The 14854-nt window shown below is 45.3% G+C and overlaps 1 protein-coding gene across 4 annotated transcripts in view; it reads left to right on the top strand.

The window, feature by feature from the left end:
- The window catches only part of TEAD1 (TEA domain transcription factor 1), a 157105-nt gene that overhangs the window by 128622 nt on the left and 13629 nt on the right, over positions 1 to 14854 (top strand). For all 4 annotated transcript variants that reach the window (XM_066551515.1, XM_066551513.1, XM_066551514.1 and 1 more), the window contains one exon: positions 8546 to 8719. In XM_066551515.1, coding sequence (XP_066407612.1) covers positions 8546 to 8719 — 174 coding nt within the window. The remainder of the gene's footprint in view (positions 1 to 8545; positions 8720 to 14854) is intronic.

The following is a 14854-nucleotide window of genomic DNA, read 5'->3' on the forward strand; positions in this document are numbered from 1 at the left end:
TGGCAAAATACAGTAGCCTGGAGAAGAGAGAAGCTATCATTTTCTTTTTATAATCCAGCACTGGAAACCATAGCATTAATGGGCTCTGGCCAGGGGTGTTATCCAAGGAGTGTTTACCGTGCACTGTGGGGATTGGAGACATAGCCCAGAAACCTTACAACAGAGGAATGCTCCTGGCTGGGACACATCCCTGTGAAAACACACCCTGTCTCAGCTGTCCATGCACCCACCACGTGGCAGGGTGCTGCTTTGCTGAGTGGCAGCTTTGCCAGCCTGAACGGGCTTTGAGGTGCAGCAAATGTTTGGCAGCAGGTACAGTTCTCTCAGTGCTCACCTGACTGTCAGGCATTCCTGGTTTCCCTGGAATCCCTTTGCCTTCCCATGGTCTCATGGCAACCCTGCCTCTGGTGGGCTTCACCTCAGAGTCCTCCAGGCCCCTCTGGAGCACCCCCTCCACCCCAGCCCTGAGTCCCTCTGGGCAACAATTTGGATTTCTGCTGCCTGGGTGCAACATCCAGGTCTCCCCAGCAGTCACCCTTAGCCATGCACAGATTCCCCAGCCCTTGCTGACCCCATGGAACATGTCCTGCTGATTTCTGGGCTCTGCCATCCCCAGCCTATCCCACACCAGCATGTGTGTGTGTGCTCCAGGTTACTGGGAGAACAGGATGTGGCCACGTGATGCTCAGCCTGTCTTGCTGTCTGTGTGTGAATGAAATCTTACTTCTGGGCAGTCTCATTGGCTGTTTTGCCACCGAATTTTCCCTTTTCTGGAGGTTTTTATAACATAAATCTATATACTAAACTCCTGGGCTAATATGGTGGGGTGCTTCTGTATCTGGGTTTTGATGTCAGAGGGGCAAGCAGGGGCTGGGCAGCTGAGCAGCTCTGGCCCTGCAGGGAGACAGTGGAGGTGTGAACAGAAGCATGGTTACCCAGGATGGCCCCACCAGCACTGTGAAGCCTTCTTTGGAGTAAACTGATATTATTTGAAATTCCTGAGGGTGCAGAGGCCCACTGGGTCTTGTCCCAGCTTGCAGGAAGCCTGCTGAGAAACCCACCCTTCAAATGCATTTATGCAGGAGGGTTTACAGGACAAGCAGGAGCATCAAACTACCCAGACTTGTTTTAAAAAAAGCAGTTACTTGTGTGCTGTAACACTGCAAAAATGAGACTCTAGGCAAAGTCAATTCCCAATTTAGCTCATCCAGGTGGGGCAGGGCTCTGCATGGGAACAGCCTGCAGCATCCAGGCAGCTGCCATGGGCCCCCAAAGGATGAGCCCCTGTGGCACTGAGTGAGCATCGCTGCCTGGGAAAGGGGAGTCAGGAGCAGGAGAAGGGTTCCTTACATTAAATTAAGTAAATTTGGTTATATGGCATTGAGAGGACATTGGGAAAAGCCCCCAGGGCAGTGTGGGCAGTTCCCAGGGTGTTTGCTGGAGAGGCTCTGGGCAGAGGCTCTGGTGTGCAGGGGCAGCTGTGGGCCTGCTGCCAGCCTGCCCTGTCTCCAGTGCTCAGAGCTCTCCAACAAGCACCAAGAGCTCTCCTTGGTGAGAGCAACCCCAGCCTCCTGTAGTGCCACTGCAGAAAATGTGAATTCTGCCTGCAGCTTTGCACACCTTTCTTTGTGGCGCTGTTTTACTGCAGGTACAGTTTGCACAGCAGAGGAAAAATGGGGTTTTATTACTTTTCACATGAAACCAGCAAGGCATGTGACCTGAATGTGTTTCCAAAATGTGCACATGAAGTCCTGTAGGCATGTGCTGTGATTGCAGCATCTCCTTTGTGCCTCTGCTGGCCTCAGAAATGAATGTATTTGTGTGCTGCTGCAGGAGACATGTGTAGGAGTTCTCCTCTATCTTCTGAAAAAGAACACTTATAGATTCATTACATTGCTGACTTTTCACAGAAAACTACACAAATTAGTATCTTTATCAAATGTGCTTCCAACATTTCATTAAACATGGGTGACCCTTCCTCCCTCTCTCCCCCAGCACAAAATCAGGCCTGAAAGCCTCATAGTGCTAGAGGCAAGTAGACCAATTTCACATCAAACTGTAGCCTGGAAGTTTATTGAAAACTGTGTATTTGGGGACAGGACTTGGTCCTGGCAGACCTCTTGCAGTCCCTATTCCTGGCCAGAAATGAGAAATTTAGCTTTGTCACCTGTGGTGACTCCCACAGCCTGCAGTGGGGCTGTGCATGGGCACAAAGGTCCAACCACAGGGAATAATTCCTGATAGGAGTGGGGCCTGCAGTATTTCTGTGGCTCCTCCAATGGCAAATGGTGTTTAAAAGCTTTTTAAAAAGCTCAATGCCAGGCAGTTTAAGAGGTTAGTTTAGATTGGGCATTCTGGAGGGTTGGAAATCAGCTCCATAGAGTCCCCTCACTTGTGGGCAGCTGTTGATCTGTTGATCTCTTTCCTTGTTTAGACACAAAATTGTTCTATTCACAAAAGAGAAAAATATAGAAAGGAAACAATAAGCAACATTCACTGTAACTCTGCATGGCAGAAGATAGTCTGGGGACACAAGATGGCAAAATATTGGAACACTGACTCTGCAGCTGAGGATGGGTAAAATTGCTCCACCTTTTTCATGAAAATCAATTCAGTTTACAAATGTCAAGCTGTATTTTCTTTTTGTGGCATTTTATGCTTAAGTGCAATTCCTAAATGGTGCAAAGGAGTTTCCCTTGCAGGCCAAAGCAGCAGCATTTCAGCTACCTTTGAATATTCCCTGCCCTGTGTAACTCTGTTCTCAGCAGATGGAGCAGGTTTTGTGCCCATCTGTTGCTTCCAAGACAGGTTTTCCTTAATGGGGACTTCCCATTTTTAGTCTAGTGGTTCTGTGGAAGTTCAGGACAAATGCTAAACCAAGCAATCCCATATTTCCTAACAAATATAAACTGAGCATGCAGGCAGGTTAGAAAGGATCTAAGCAACTGACTGCTACACAAGTAGATATAAAATTCAAAGACTATAACTGAAATGAAAATAATTCAAAATCTTTATATATATATATATATATATATGTATATACATACACATGTACACACATACTCAAGCTTGATTTTCATTCAGAGAAAAAGCCCTATCACCACCCAACAAAAAAAGCCCTTTCTTCTTTTTTGAGGCTTCTTGCTCTTGCTGTCACATTTATTTAAATTGTGAGCACTTCAGACAGCTTTACATTTAAAATATCTATATAGGGCCATAAAGAACATGGCTGATGGACATTTTCAGAATTAGTCCACCCATCCAAACTGTCAGATTGTGTTAGGTCCAAATTTCAAAGTGTATTTTGAAAAGTGGTGAAGAAATAAAACATTCTTTATGTTTTAATTCAGGTTTTATTGTTGTTGTAAAAAGACTTTGTGAGCCCAGGGAGAATTGTGCCTGAGAACCAGAAAGGGAAAGCAATTGCTCAAGGGCCATAAAACCAGCCTGCCATCATTAGCCAAACGCAGTAAAATGCACCAAAGTTAATCAAACCACCTAAGTGATGAAAAATAAATGAGATCTTTTCAAAAGAAGCCCTCCATCCTTGAACAATATCCATTGTTGCAAGGATTGTTTATCCTTTCTGTACTCCCTGTAAACAGTATAAAAAGCAGCCCAGCATTTCAGTCACAAGTAAGTCCTTGCTTTAGTGTCTTTGTGATGTGAAAGGACAAGAAAGCAAACTCACATTAGGATGAATGTCTCAGAGCTGCAGACTCTGGATTGGAGGTCATTTTAACCTGGAATCAGAAAAAGTTTTGCTGAGTACAAGGCTCATTTATTTTGCCGTGCTGGAGAGCTGCTCGTTGGCCGTGGGATGCAAATGTTCATCTCTGTGAAATGTTCGTTTTTGGGTCTCCATAGTTAGAAGTCCCAAGAAAGCACTTTAAAGAGGTCCAGTGTTGACACAGGCTCCAGTTGTGAAGCTGTGGCATGGCAGCAGATTTCCTTTCCCATCCTGCAGGATTCCTGGGGCACCCCATGGATTCCTGAAGGAATTCCAGGGCAGATTCCCCCGCCCAGCCGTGGCAGGACATGGACTCTGCAGGGAGGGTGCTGGGGCCAGAGCAGGGTCAGGTGTGTTGGGAGCCCAGCACCATTTATCCCCCAAAGCCAGCCCACAGCTGGAAAGCCTGCTGGCCCCTGGCTGTGCTCTCACTGCTGCCCTCATGGGCCTCTCTTCCTCTGCTCAAACCCGCTGCCAGGGAGATCTCCCAGCAAAACTGGAAGTGCAGGGGACACGCGGGGTGGGCTGGCACTGGAGTGGGGTGGCTGTGGCTGTGAATTCCCCACTCTGCCTGCCCCCAGCAGCTGTCCTGGCTCGCCCCAAGGGCTTTGCAGCTGCCTGTGCCTCTGCCCTGCACCTCCCCAACTCGTCCTGCAGCTTCCCCTGCCCCCAGCCCAAAACCGCCTGGCCAGGCTGCAGAGCCAGGCTCCCAGGAGTTGGGCAATATCCCCTGCTCTGCTCTGCAGAGAGCAGATAATGACATGCTCACGTGCTCATTTGTTCCTCTGCTGCATTCAGTGGAGATGTAGATGGCCCATCTTTGATAAGCAACTATTCAGTAGTTTGTTTTCTTCTGCTGTTGAAATGCGTGGCCCCGTGCCCTGCTCGCTGTGCACTGTCTAACCTCCCTTCCAAATGGAATTAATAATTCCCTCCATTTGCATTTCACAGATGTGCTAGTGCAGTCTTTTTGGATGAAGGAGCATTATTACTCACAATTGACAAACCAAGAAGTTCAGGTGCAAAAGAATGAATGGGCCACTGATTTTGAGGGTCCCCTTTGATTTGTCATGAGCTTGATTTTGCAGAATACTTAACATTATTGAGAGCTTCCTTTAGTCAGGCATAATTTTCCCATCTGAGCACTCAGCACTGCTGGAACTGGGACTGCAGGGTCTTAAATCAGGCAGGCCAGAAGTGAAAGATGTATCTTCACTGTTGCAGAAAAGCTGATGGAAACGTTGTGTAAGCAGCTTGCCCAACCAGCCAGTCCCAGTTTCACACTGGGACTGCTCTGGCAGTCGCTGGGAAGTGCTGGGCAACATTGAGGTCTCAGGGAACTGCCCTCCCTCATCACTTACCTCTCCACTTCTGCAACCATAAAGTCACCCAAAACCCCCTTTTACTTCACATTTCCGATTCAATCCCTGAGCAGATCCAGGTAGGAGTCTGAATGCAGGGAGGTCCGTGAAAAACCAGGTTGCCCATGCAGCTGTATGGTAGCATACAGCACAGAAAGTTCAGTTAACATTCCAGAGGAATGTGTTAAAAACCTTAACAACAGGACTTGGTACAGACTCCAGTTATAGCATTAAAATGTCATGTTTATAACTCCCAATCTGCTTCAGTGGAGGACAACAGCAGCAGGAATTAAATATTCAGTTACTAATGTTTTGGTAGAAATAAGAAAACTTGTTGGCAGACCAAGTGATTTTCTTACATCAGCAGGAAATTAAAGTGTTTCAGATTTATGAGATACGGCAGCAGAGTTGAGGCTGAGCAGGATTTGGGTTAGAGCTGCACACAGACTGCTGATACCCCAGTGCCTGGCTCCCAGGCAGCCCACCCCACCTGGCTCCCCCCAGAAGCACAGTCCCTGCTAGGGCAGGCGTGCCAGTGGGATTTGGGAGCGTTAGAGCACAGCAGGAGGGTGCAGCACCCTTGCTCTGGGGTGCTGTGCCCATGAGCAAGGTCATCCCCACAGAAACAGCTGCCCCCTGCCTTCCTCCCTGCTTAGCATCTACATCACCCTGTGGATGAGGAGCCATTCACCCCCTCATGTGCTGATCTGTGTGCTTGTGCCAGAATATAGGGGCAAAACTGGTGAGGAGCTTTCGCAAATACACGTGCTGGCTGATAGAGCATCTGTAGGTGGTTTGTCTTTGTTCTGCACCAGCTTAAATGCTTGCATCCCCTGCCATTGGCAATTTGTCTTGGTTCTTTTAAATTCCTAAGTGGATTATAATTTTTCTCGTGGTATTATTTGACAACAGTCATATTTCATGGCTTTACTGCATTCTTTGGATAGTTAGAATTTTTCTAAGGGAAGGAGCTCAGCTTTAAGAGGCGGCCATCTCCAGGGCATGTCGTGTAATGCAGACACAGGAGACAGAGCTGGAAATGTTCTTCCTATTCTTGTGTACTTAGAAAATACAGGATTTGATTTGTGCTGGTTTATGACATCTAAAGCACATTATTGCCCCTATGCCAGATGCAAATCCTTTAAATGCTTCGGCGTGAGGAAATTCCTCAGCAACTAATGTACTTCAGTGACTCTGGGATACTCAGTCTAAATCAACAGTGAATTCTCAATATAACGAGGATGTTTTTAAGCTTCTCAGACACCAATGGGCTCAAAAATACAGGCAGAAAACTTTGCTCCTTTGCCTTTATCCATGCATCAGTTGTTATCGTGGAGCGTGTTCGTCTAAAAGCGATAGGGATCATTTCAGTATCCATTTACCCTGCTCCAGTGCTGCATTATCATTTGTTAGCTTGCAGAAATATGCCATGTCTAATTAGCTTAGTAATGATTGTACTTAGCATAGGAATTGCAGCAACATAAGGAGAAAATAATCACACATTGCAATATCAAAATAAACATTTCTGTCCTAAGAATGTTGTCAGGTGATGTCATACCATCTGTCCTACTGTACCCACTCAGAAATTTTGCTGCAGCAGCATCTGGTGCTTTGGCAAGCTCTGCAGACAACTGTGGCAGCTTTGCAGCTGCCTCCAACTGCTTTTATATTTAAAGAGTATTAAGACTTCATGCTCCATGCCCCTATAAATGTGTTTGCCTTTACTGAAGTTTGGATACTGAGCAATTTGTATATTTGCCTGGCTTGCAGAATAAGGCACAGTGTGTGAATTGTCTGGGGAGTTTGCAGTGGTCAAACTGTAAAATGCAGCTCTCCCTTCCCCCTTCCCTCCCCAGCCATCTTTGGGCTGGGAGAGAGACACCCTTTTGGGGAGGAGGACAATTTACAGGAGAATCTGAGCCCTCGATTCTGTTTCCATAAAAATGTGGTTATTTATACAACCTGGAACAACTCCAGCAGAGAAGACTGAGAGGAAACAATCCCCAATTTTTTTTTTTTTTTGCTTGTGGAAATGCCTTAATGAGATGTTATGTTTTCCTTTTTCCTTCTACAAAATTTAGAAAGAAATACAACCCTGCGAGAAAACAGAGGCTGTATCTTGTTTTTGGCCCCATACCCAGATGAGTGTTCTCTGGTTCTAAATTCAGATTTCACTGTGCTAGATGATTTTTTAATAGATTTCAATTTCATTTCCTAAGTGCAGAAATCCAGCCAGTCCATTTCCTTTTCCCCAGAGTTTTGGACATCTGCTAGGGAAGACTTTGCTCACACCGAAGGAAGGCTCTGAGTGGTTGCCCAATTCATTTAGATTTGTCACTTCAATTTGTTCATTCAGCAGGTACATTGTAAACAAAATAGCTTAAATGAGGTTTGCTTTGGGGTTTTAAATATTTTATTTGTGCCTAGCTTTTGGGAATTGCCCCTTATGTACAGCATCTGTTCAATGTGACAGGGTTCTCTAGTGTTCATTGACTGTGTATCAGCTTTCCCTTGACTGAGTTAGCAAAATATTTTGTGATCTGCGTGGGGAAAGCCCCCAGTGTTTAATCCTGCCACTCTGGAGCTCCTTCACTCTGCTCTGGTGACCCTGGGAGGTGCTGATTGACTGCTGGAGGGTCTTTCATGTCCATCCTTCCAGTTTTGTTTCGGGTGCTGAAAGGTTCTCTCGGAGGAATGGCAGCCCCCAAAAAGACCATGTTGGACTCCTTTGGGGTGGACTTCACTGGGCCAAGGATGTCCCCCAGGCAGGAGAGGCACTGCCGAGGCGATTGCTGTGATTATAATGAGGTGTGATGGGATGAAGTTAAGAAATAGGAAATTGAGGCTGAATGTGTTTTGGCAGGGATGGTCATCTACAGAGCTGGCTCCCGAGGGAAGGGGGAAAAGTTGGGCTCTTTAATATTACATGGGTTGAAATACAGGAGGACAATGACTGTAGGAACAGCAGTGCAGAGTAACTGGCCTTCTTGTCATCCTGCAGTCAAAAGGAAATGCCCTCCATCTCTTTTAGTTGAGATGTGCTGCAGTTAGAGGCTTGCAGCGTGCAGGAGTGGGCTCTGTGGCACAAGCAGAAATTCAGGCTCTGAGGACACAGGCCATTAAAAATCACTGTTTAAAGGAGCAAAATAGGATTTCCTCCTGAGCACATTCATCTTTTTATGCCCATGAAGGGCTCTTTATCACCCTGCTACCACTGGGCCTTGCAGTGTAAATGATCCCCTTGCAGAGGCCTGTGCTTTGGGGCTTGCAGTGGGGACGCAGTGGGGTTTTTTTGATGTTGACCCTTGTTCACAAGGGTGTGTGTCACAATCAGTGAAGCTGTTCCTGGGAACCATACTGCAGAAAATCCCCGTGCCAGGAGTCAGTCCTGCAGTCCATCGGAGCACAGCCCCGCTCTGTTCTTCTCACTGATTTCCCTGTTCCTCCCTTGCAGTACAACAAACACCTCTTCGTGCACATTGGACACGCCAACCATTCTTACAGCGACCCCTTGCTGGAGTCGGTGGACATCCGTCAGATCTACGACAAATTCCCCGAGAAGAAGGGCGGCCTGAAGGAGCTCTTTGGGAAGGGGCCTCAGAACGCTTTCTTCCTCGTCAAGTTCTGGGTGAGTCAGGTGTGAAAAACGCCAATCAATTGTTTTTAAAAGTTTATTAGTAATAAAATGGTTATAAAAATAGTAATACAATTAGAGTAATAGTAATTTGGACAATTTGGATTAGGACAATATGAGACAATAGAGACAAAGAGTTATGGACAGTCCAGGTACCTTTTTCTGGGCAAAATCAGCCCGAAAAAGGACCCACGTTAACAGAGGATTAACCCTTAAAAGCAACAGCCTGTTGCATATTCATACACCTCATCCATGATGCATAAATTCCATTCAAATACAGGATTCTGTCTGGGCAGTGTCAGCTTCTTCCTCTCAATCCTGACAGTGCCTTCGAGGTGGGAAGAAGTTTGTTTGTTCTGATAATGGGGCAATAAATTCTCTTTCTCTGAAAGATTCAGGTGTCCTGTGGCTGCTATCTCACTGTGAGTCCTTTCTGTAAAAAAAGTATCTTACATAGCATAGTTTCTATTTTAACATTATGTTATAACCTAAAACTGTATTTACCACACTACTTAAGAGAATTAATACAGCATCACTTTCTAACGCAACACATATAATATTCATTTCAATATTTGCGAAAATGCAATCATAAAATAGGCATTTTTCACATAAGGTGTGGAGGGGAGGACTCTGCTGCCCAGCAGGCTGGGGGAGGTGTTTCCTCCTGTGGAAGTTGCCTCTGTTACCGTGCAGAGCTGTTTGCCCTTCAGCTGGCACAGAGCTGGCAGCTGCCAGCGGCCAGGGCAGATGTGCCCCAGCTCTGCCTGGCTCTGCACTGCGGGCAGCAGCCAGCAGGTACCCAGAGCCCCGTTTGGAGATGGGAACTGCCATCTAGTGGTGCAGGGAAAGGCAGGGAATGGGGCCTGCTTTGGGGTATTTCCGAGGGGCAGCTGTTGCCAGGTGCAGGGGGTGTCGAGGATCAGCCCTGCCATCAGCCTGTGCTTGTGCAGAGACATCCAAGCTGAGACAGCTCTGAGCCTGGGAGGCTCTCAGGGCTGTTTTCTTGAAGCACATCTGCTTTCTCCTTGCCTTGTTGTTAGTCAGCCATAGGATTCTGCTCCATAACTTTTCATGTTCAGAGCAAGGGTGAAAGAATAATTGGAATGGAAGGCTGGGATGCTGCATATTGACCTAGTAGTGATAAATTTAATTGATAAGCCAGGTTTTTCTTATTGCATTTGCAAATTATCATGTTAGCGACATAATCATAAAATAATAAAATCATTTAGGTTGGAAAAGGTCTCTAAGATCACTGAGTTCAACCATCAGCCAAATCCACCACTAAACTACTAAATGTTTCATCCAAAAGGATCAGCAAATCTGCAGGCTGAGCCTCATGCTTATACTAAAGCTTTTTATGCTCACTAATTTGTTTGAGTACTATTTTGTGGCATACTCATTTTCATAGCAGCAGTTAGCATCTAAGCATTTAATTTTTTTTTTCTTTTATAACTTCAATAAAAGGGACATATTCAGGGTTTAATTACAGGGTGGACAGGTTGAGGCTGAAACCAGAATAGGTTGATCTGGAACCACTGCTTGTGATCAGATTTCCTTGAGTTTATCTATGGGATTTGAAATACTCTACACCTCATAAATCCCCCAGACTTCATATCTTTCCAAGAGCTTCTGTAGCACCAGATTTAGGAGTGGAAACTGGAATGAGGGAAACTCTTTTTTTCTCAAGTTTGGATGTAGAAGGACTAAACCACTGAGCAGAAGCTGTGTTGGACTGCAGAAGAAACCCATTGAGAAATTCACAGGGCTTAAAACTGGGCCTGTGAGCTGTAGACCAAGTGTTTGAGGGATGGCTGAGCAAAGAGGCCAGAAAGAGCAGAGAGCAGAGCAGTGGGAGCTGAAACACAGTGGTGCCAGTGGTCTGGAACAGGCAGGTGAGAATGTGGTGTCAAAAAGAGGGAGGCAATGGGAGGAGAGAGCATTTGGGATAAGAAAACACAGGGATGAAGTACAGCAAAGAAGGTTTCTGAGAGGTGAGAAAAGGACAAATATAACAGCAGGAGAAATCTGGCTGCAGTGGAGCAGAGCTTGGAGTTAAGGGTCTGTGACCACTAAATACATTTCCTAGAGAAATTTGCCTTGACCTGAGGCCATCATCTCACCTATCCACTCTTTGTAATAAATATTTGCAGAGCACACTGGCAAAAATGAATGTCACTTCACATGCCTGTTCTCATTTCCCACAGAGGATGATAAGCCTCAGACTTTATACTAGATGTGGATGCAGCAGAGATTTATGACATGGTAATTGAGGAATTGTGTGTTCTGCTTTTCCTCCATGTGGAAATTGATTTTCAGGCACACTGAATGCTCAGAGTTACACCTAAAGCCAGTAGAGACCTTCTTTGGGTCATTGAGGTCTGTGGTGTTCTCCTGACTTTGGAAATCCAAGTGCCAGCCTTCTCTGCTCTGTCTCCTCCCAGCAGTGCTCCCCTCTAACACAGCTCCACATCTGTGACACATCTGTGGGGCTGACAGCCCCCTTCACCTCAGGTGCTCACTGTCACATCAGACTCATGGCTGCTGTAAGGCCTCGAGGTGATGCCATGAAAAACACCTCTGTGAAATGTGTAATTCTGTGCTCAGCACAGGTCCTGAGGAGCTCAGGAAACAGCACAGGGAACAGCAGAGACAGAGAAAGGTTGTGAGGATGTTCAGAGGGTGGGTGTGCAGTTGTGTAGCAAAAGCCTGTGACATGATACAGTTCAGCAGTCAGGATGTGCAGGCAACTTCAATCCAACATTTCCTAACCTCACTGTGCCTTCCAACATAATGGCTTTTTAACACAATTTTGTGCTGTATTAACTGAGAGATTAAAAAACATCCTTCTGAGTTATACATTAAAAACGTGGTGAGAACACTTTCCTGAGCCATGATCTTAAAATAAACCAGTGGATTTTCTCTCTCATCAAGTGAGTGAAGCAGAGAGAAGGTGCCTGGGGTGGTGTTTGAGTGTTGCAAGAGTCACAAGGAATGCTCTTCTAGGAAAAACTTCACACCAGTGGCCCCCAGTCCTAAACATATGTAGGAATATGTCCAGGAAAACCAGAAGATAGCTAGTCATGAGAATTAGATCCTAAACTATCAGCTCACTGTCTTTTGTTGCTTTCACCCCAATAGGGCATTAGGAAAAAAAGGATGCCATTCCCTTTTTTATGGGGAGTGTTAAAAAACTCTTTTAAACAGTCATAATATCACCAGGAAAAAGCTGGCACAGGTTGCTGACAGTGTTTTTTGACCCTATAAGTAATCTCAAATATATTCATATGGGCAGAGATTCATTTTGGCTGAATTAAGTATCTGAATTAGTATCTACTCTCTCATCATCTGCTACCTCCTCCTACTCTGTAAGTTCACCTCCTCCCTGCTTCTGTTCATGACGTGTGGTTATTGCTTAGTCCCAATACTCTGTCTCACCATTTATTTCCCATTTCCCATCCTTTGTGCTATCTTCCTTCTTCATTCCCATGTAGCCATCAATCATTTGCTCAGCACTGTAAGCTGCTGCATCCCAGGTGATCGTGGCAGTCCTTGTTTGGGTGGGCAAAAGAGGAAAGTGAATTTTGCTTGGGCAAATAATTACAGGTGTGAAAGCACTCTGAGGAGAGTCAGTGAACAAAAGGCAGGGTCTGAGTGAAAAGAAGTCAAAGCAAACCAGAGAAGGGAAGCTGGAGAGTGAGAAGCTTGAAAGTGAAGGTGAGGATTTGGTGCCAGAAGGAATGGTGACCCTGCAAATGGATTTAAGGGAAGTCAGCATGCCACTCGAGGTAGCACAAAGGGTGTTTTGTTTAGACATTAATTGTGCTGTGGAATGGGAATATGGGAAACAGGAAGACCACAGATGAGTATTTGTGCTGAGGATGACTAAGGCAGAAAGCAGCTGAGCTCTGGTAGCTGGAAAGAATACGCCTCTGGCTCTTTCCCCTTTAGTTCTGCCTCAGGCTGCTCACCAGCACAGCTTTCCCTCTTGTCCTGATTTCAGTAATAAGGTTTGACTACAAAAAAGATGGGAGGGAAAGGTCTGAGATCTTGCAAGAAGGCATCTGCCAGTTGTGGAGTTGACCTAGCCAGGCAGCACTGGGATGGAGTACAAAGCAAAGTTTGCTTTGCTTTACAGAGCTTTATTGGTTTGTGCAGATTGTATCTCATGGGAAACACAGCCTGATGCTGGGAATGGATAAGCTTCTGGCCCTGCTCCTGGTGACACATCTGGATGTCACACTTTTGGGCCTCTGCCTACCTAGAAGTGCAGGAGGTACAAAAGGCAGAGACTCCTCCTCCTACACCACCTCAAACCAGCAACCCCACACCCTGCAATGCAATGCCCTGGTCCTTGGCTTGCACCTGGAATGCAATGACTGTTCCTCTGCTTTATCCCAGAGAGCCACTGGAACCCCAGAGTTCAGGGAAATTGCCACAGAGACAGATTTTTACACTAACAGGGGGAGTTTCACTTGGTGGGCTGTAAATAAGGAACAATGTCCTGATGGTGGGGCACAGGAGGTTTGTGTGACAGGGGTATGAGACTGGAAATTACTGGGTTATAGAATTAAAACAAAAATAAAGGTGGCTAAACAAATGTAAAAGCTGTCCTAGAACACTGATGCAGAATTCAGAGAAGGCTGAAGAGTATCTGTGGAGGAAACCTTTCCCTGGGTGCAGGTTAATTGCACAATCCTGCTTCTCTCACCTTATGGGGCTAAGCCCAATCTGTGCAAAACAACCAGGAGTGATTTGTGCCATCTAACCTTAATCTGAGTATGGCCAATATTCCTGGTGGTCAATTTGTATTTAAACTGCTTTTGTGACTTGGGAATAGCCCCAAAGTTCTCTGCTCTTTGAAGTTCCAGTTAGCCTGTCTAAAAGCTCAGTCAACACAGGGTGCCTGTGCTGGTTTCTTTTATTGGTTCTATCCATGTTCATATCTAGTGCTAGCCCCACTGATTGCTCACTCCTATTCCTAAATTCTCTAATTCTAAGCAATACACTTGGGCCTCCTAGACTAAATTCTGCTGCTGTAACTTTGTTATTTCTCTCTCAGGTTTTGCCTCAACCCCAAGTGCAAATTTTGAGGCAAATTTTGCATGACTTTTCCATGTAACCTACAGCACTGTGCAGTGGGTCCTGCCTCCATTGGGATCCTCAGTGCTGGTGTAAGCACACCTTGCAATAAAATTCTGGGTTTTGTGTCTCTCACACTGCCAAATGCTCTGTGCCAACCTGAACTCTGATTTCTGCAGCTACAGGGACAGGTTTGGGAACCAAATATGTCTGAAAGGAGAATGGTTGTTCTCTCATTGGTGACATAGGAAAAAAACAACTGATATCAATTAATATTGGCCTGTCAGGCTTTCTATGGATCTGATCCACTGACTTAATTTTGTGTTTGCAGTAGCTTGAACTATTCTTCTAACTGAGGAAAGCTTAGCCAGAGCTCACTGCAACTCTGAAACCAAGACCCAAACTCATCTGAAGATGCGTGGATGATATTAATTGATGTTTAAAATGAATGCCTCTATTTGCAGGAATCTGCAATGCAAACTAGGAGTTTTAGAAAGTAATGCATATTATAATTAGGGCAAGCTTTTAAAGATGCTTTGAAGTCCTAAACATTTTTGAAATTCAAATGTGGGATGGAAATAAAGGAATCTACACAATAAAGGGGCATTAAATTATGTCTCCCAAAATTTCACTGTTTTATAGATGTAAATATATGCCATAATTAGTGGTAAGTAACATGAGGAGGATAGTTAAGTTTATTCCTATTCTTATTCAAAACAGCTGTGGCATGAAAAATAATGCTCCTTCTCTTTGTGATACACTGGAACAAACAATTTACCCATCTAATCAGTGTTCAGAAATGGCTTGTGCCTGTGGTCTCCTCCCACCCCCTCCTGAATTTATCCCCATGTGCCTCCAGCCTTCTTAAAAGGTGCAGAGATTCTTTGTGCCCTTCATTCACGCACAATTGTGGCTGCTTTTCTTTTCTTTTCTTTTCTTTTCTTTTCTTTTCTTTTCTTTTCTTTTCTTTTCTTCCTTTCTTTTTCTTTCTTTCTTTCTTTCTTTCTTTCTCTTTCTCACTTTCTCTCTTTCTTTTGCTCTTTCTCACTT

The sequence above is a fragment of the Molothrus aeneus genome, chromosome 6, assembly GCF_037042795.1.
Source record: "Molothrus aeneus isolate 106 chromosome 6, BPBGC_Maene_1.0, whole genome shotgun sequence".
NCBI lineage: Eukaryota > Metazoa > Chordata > Aves > Passeriformes > Icteridae > Molothrus > Molothrus aeneus.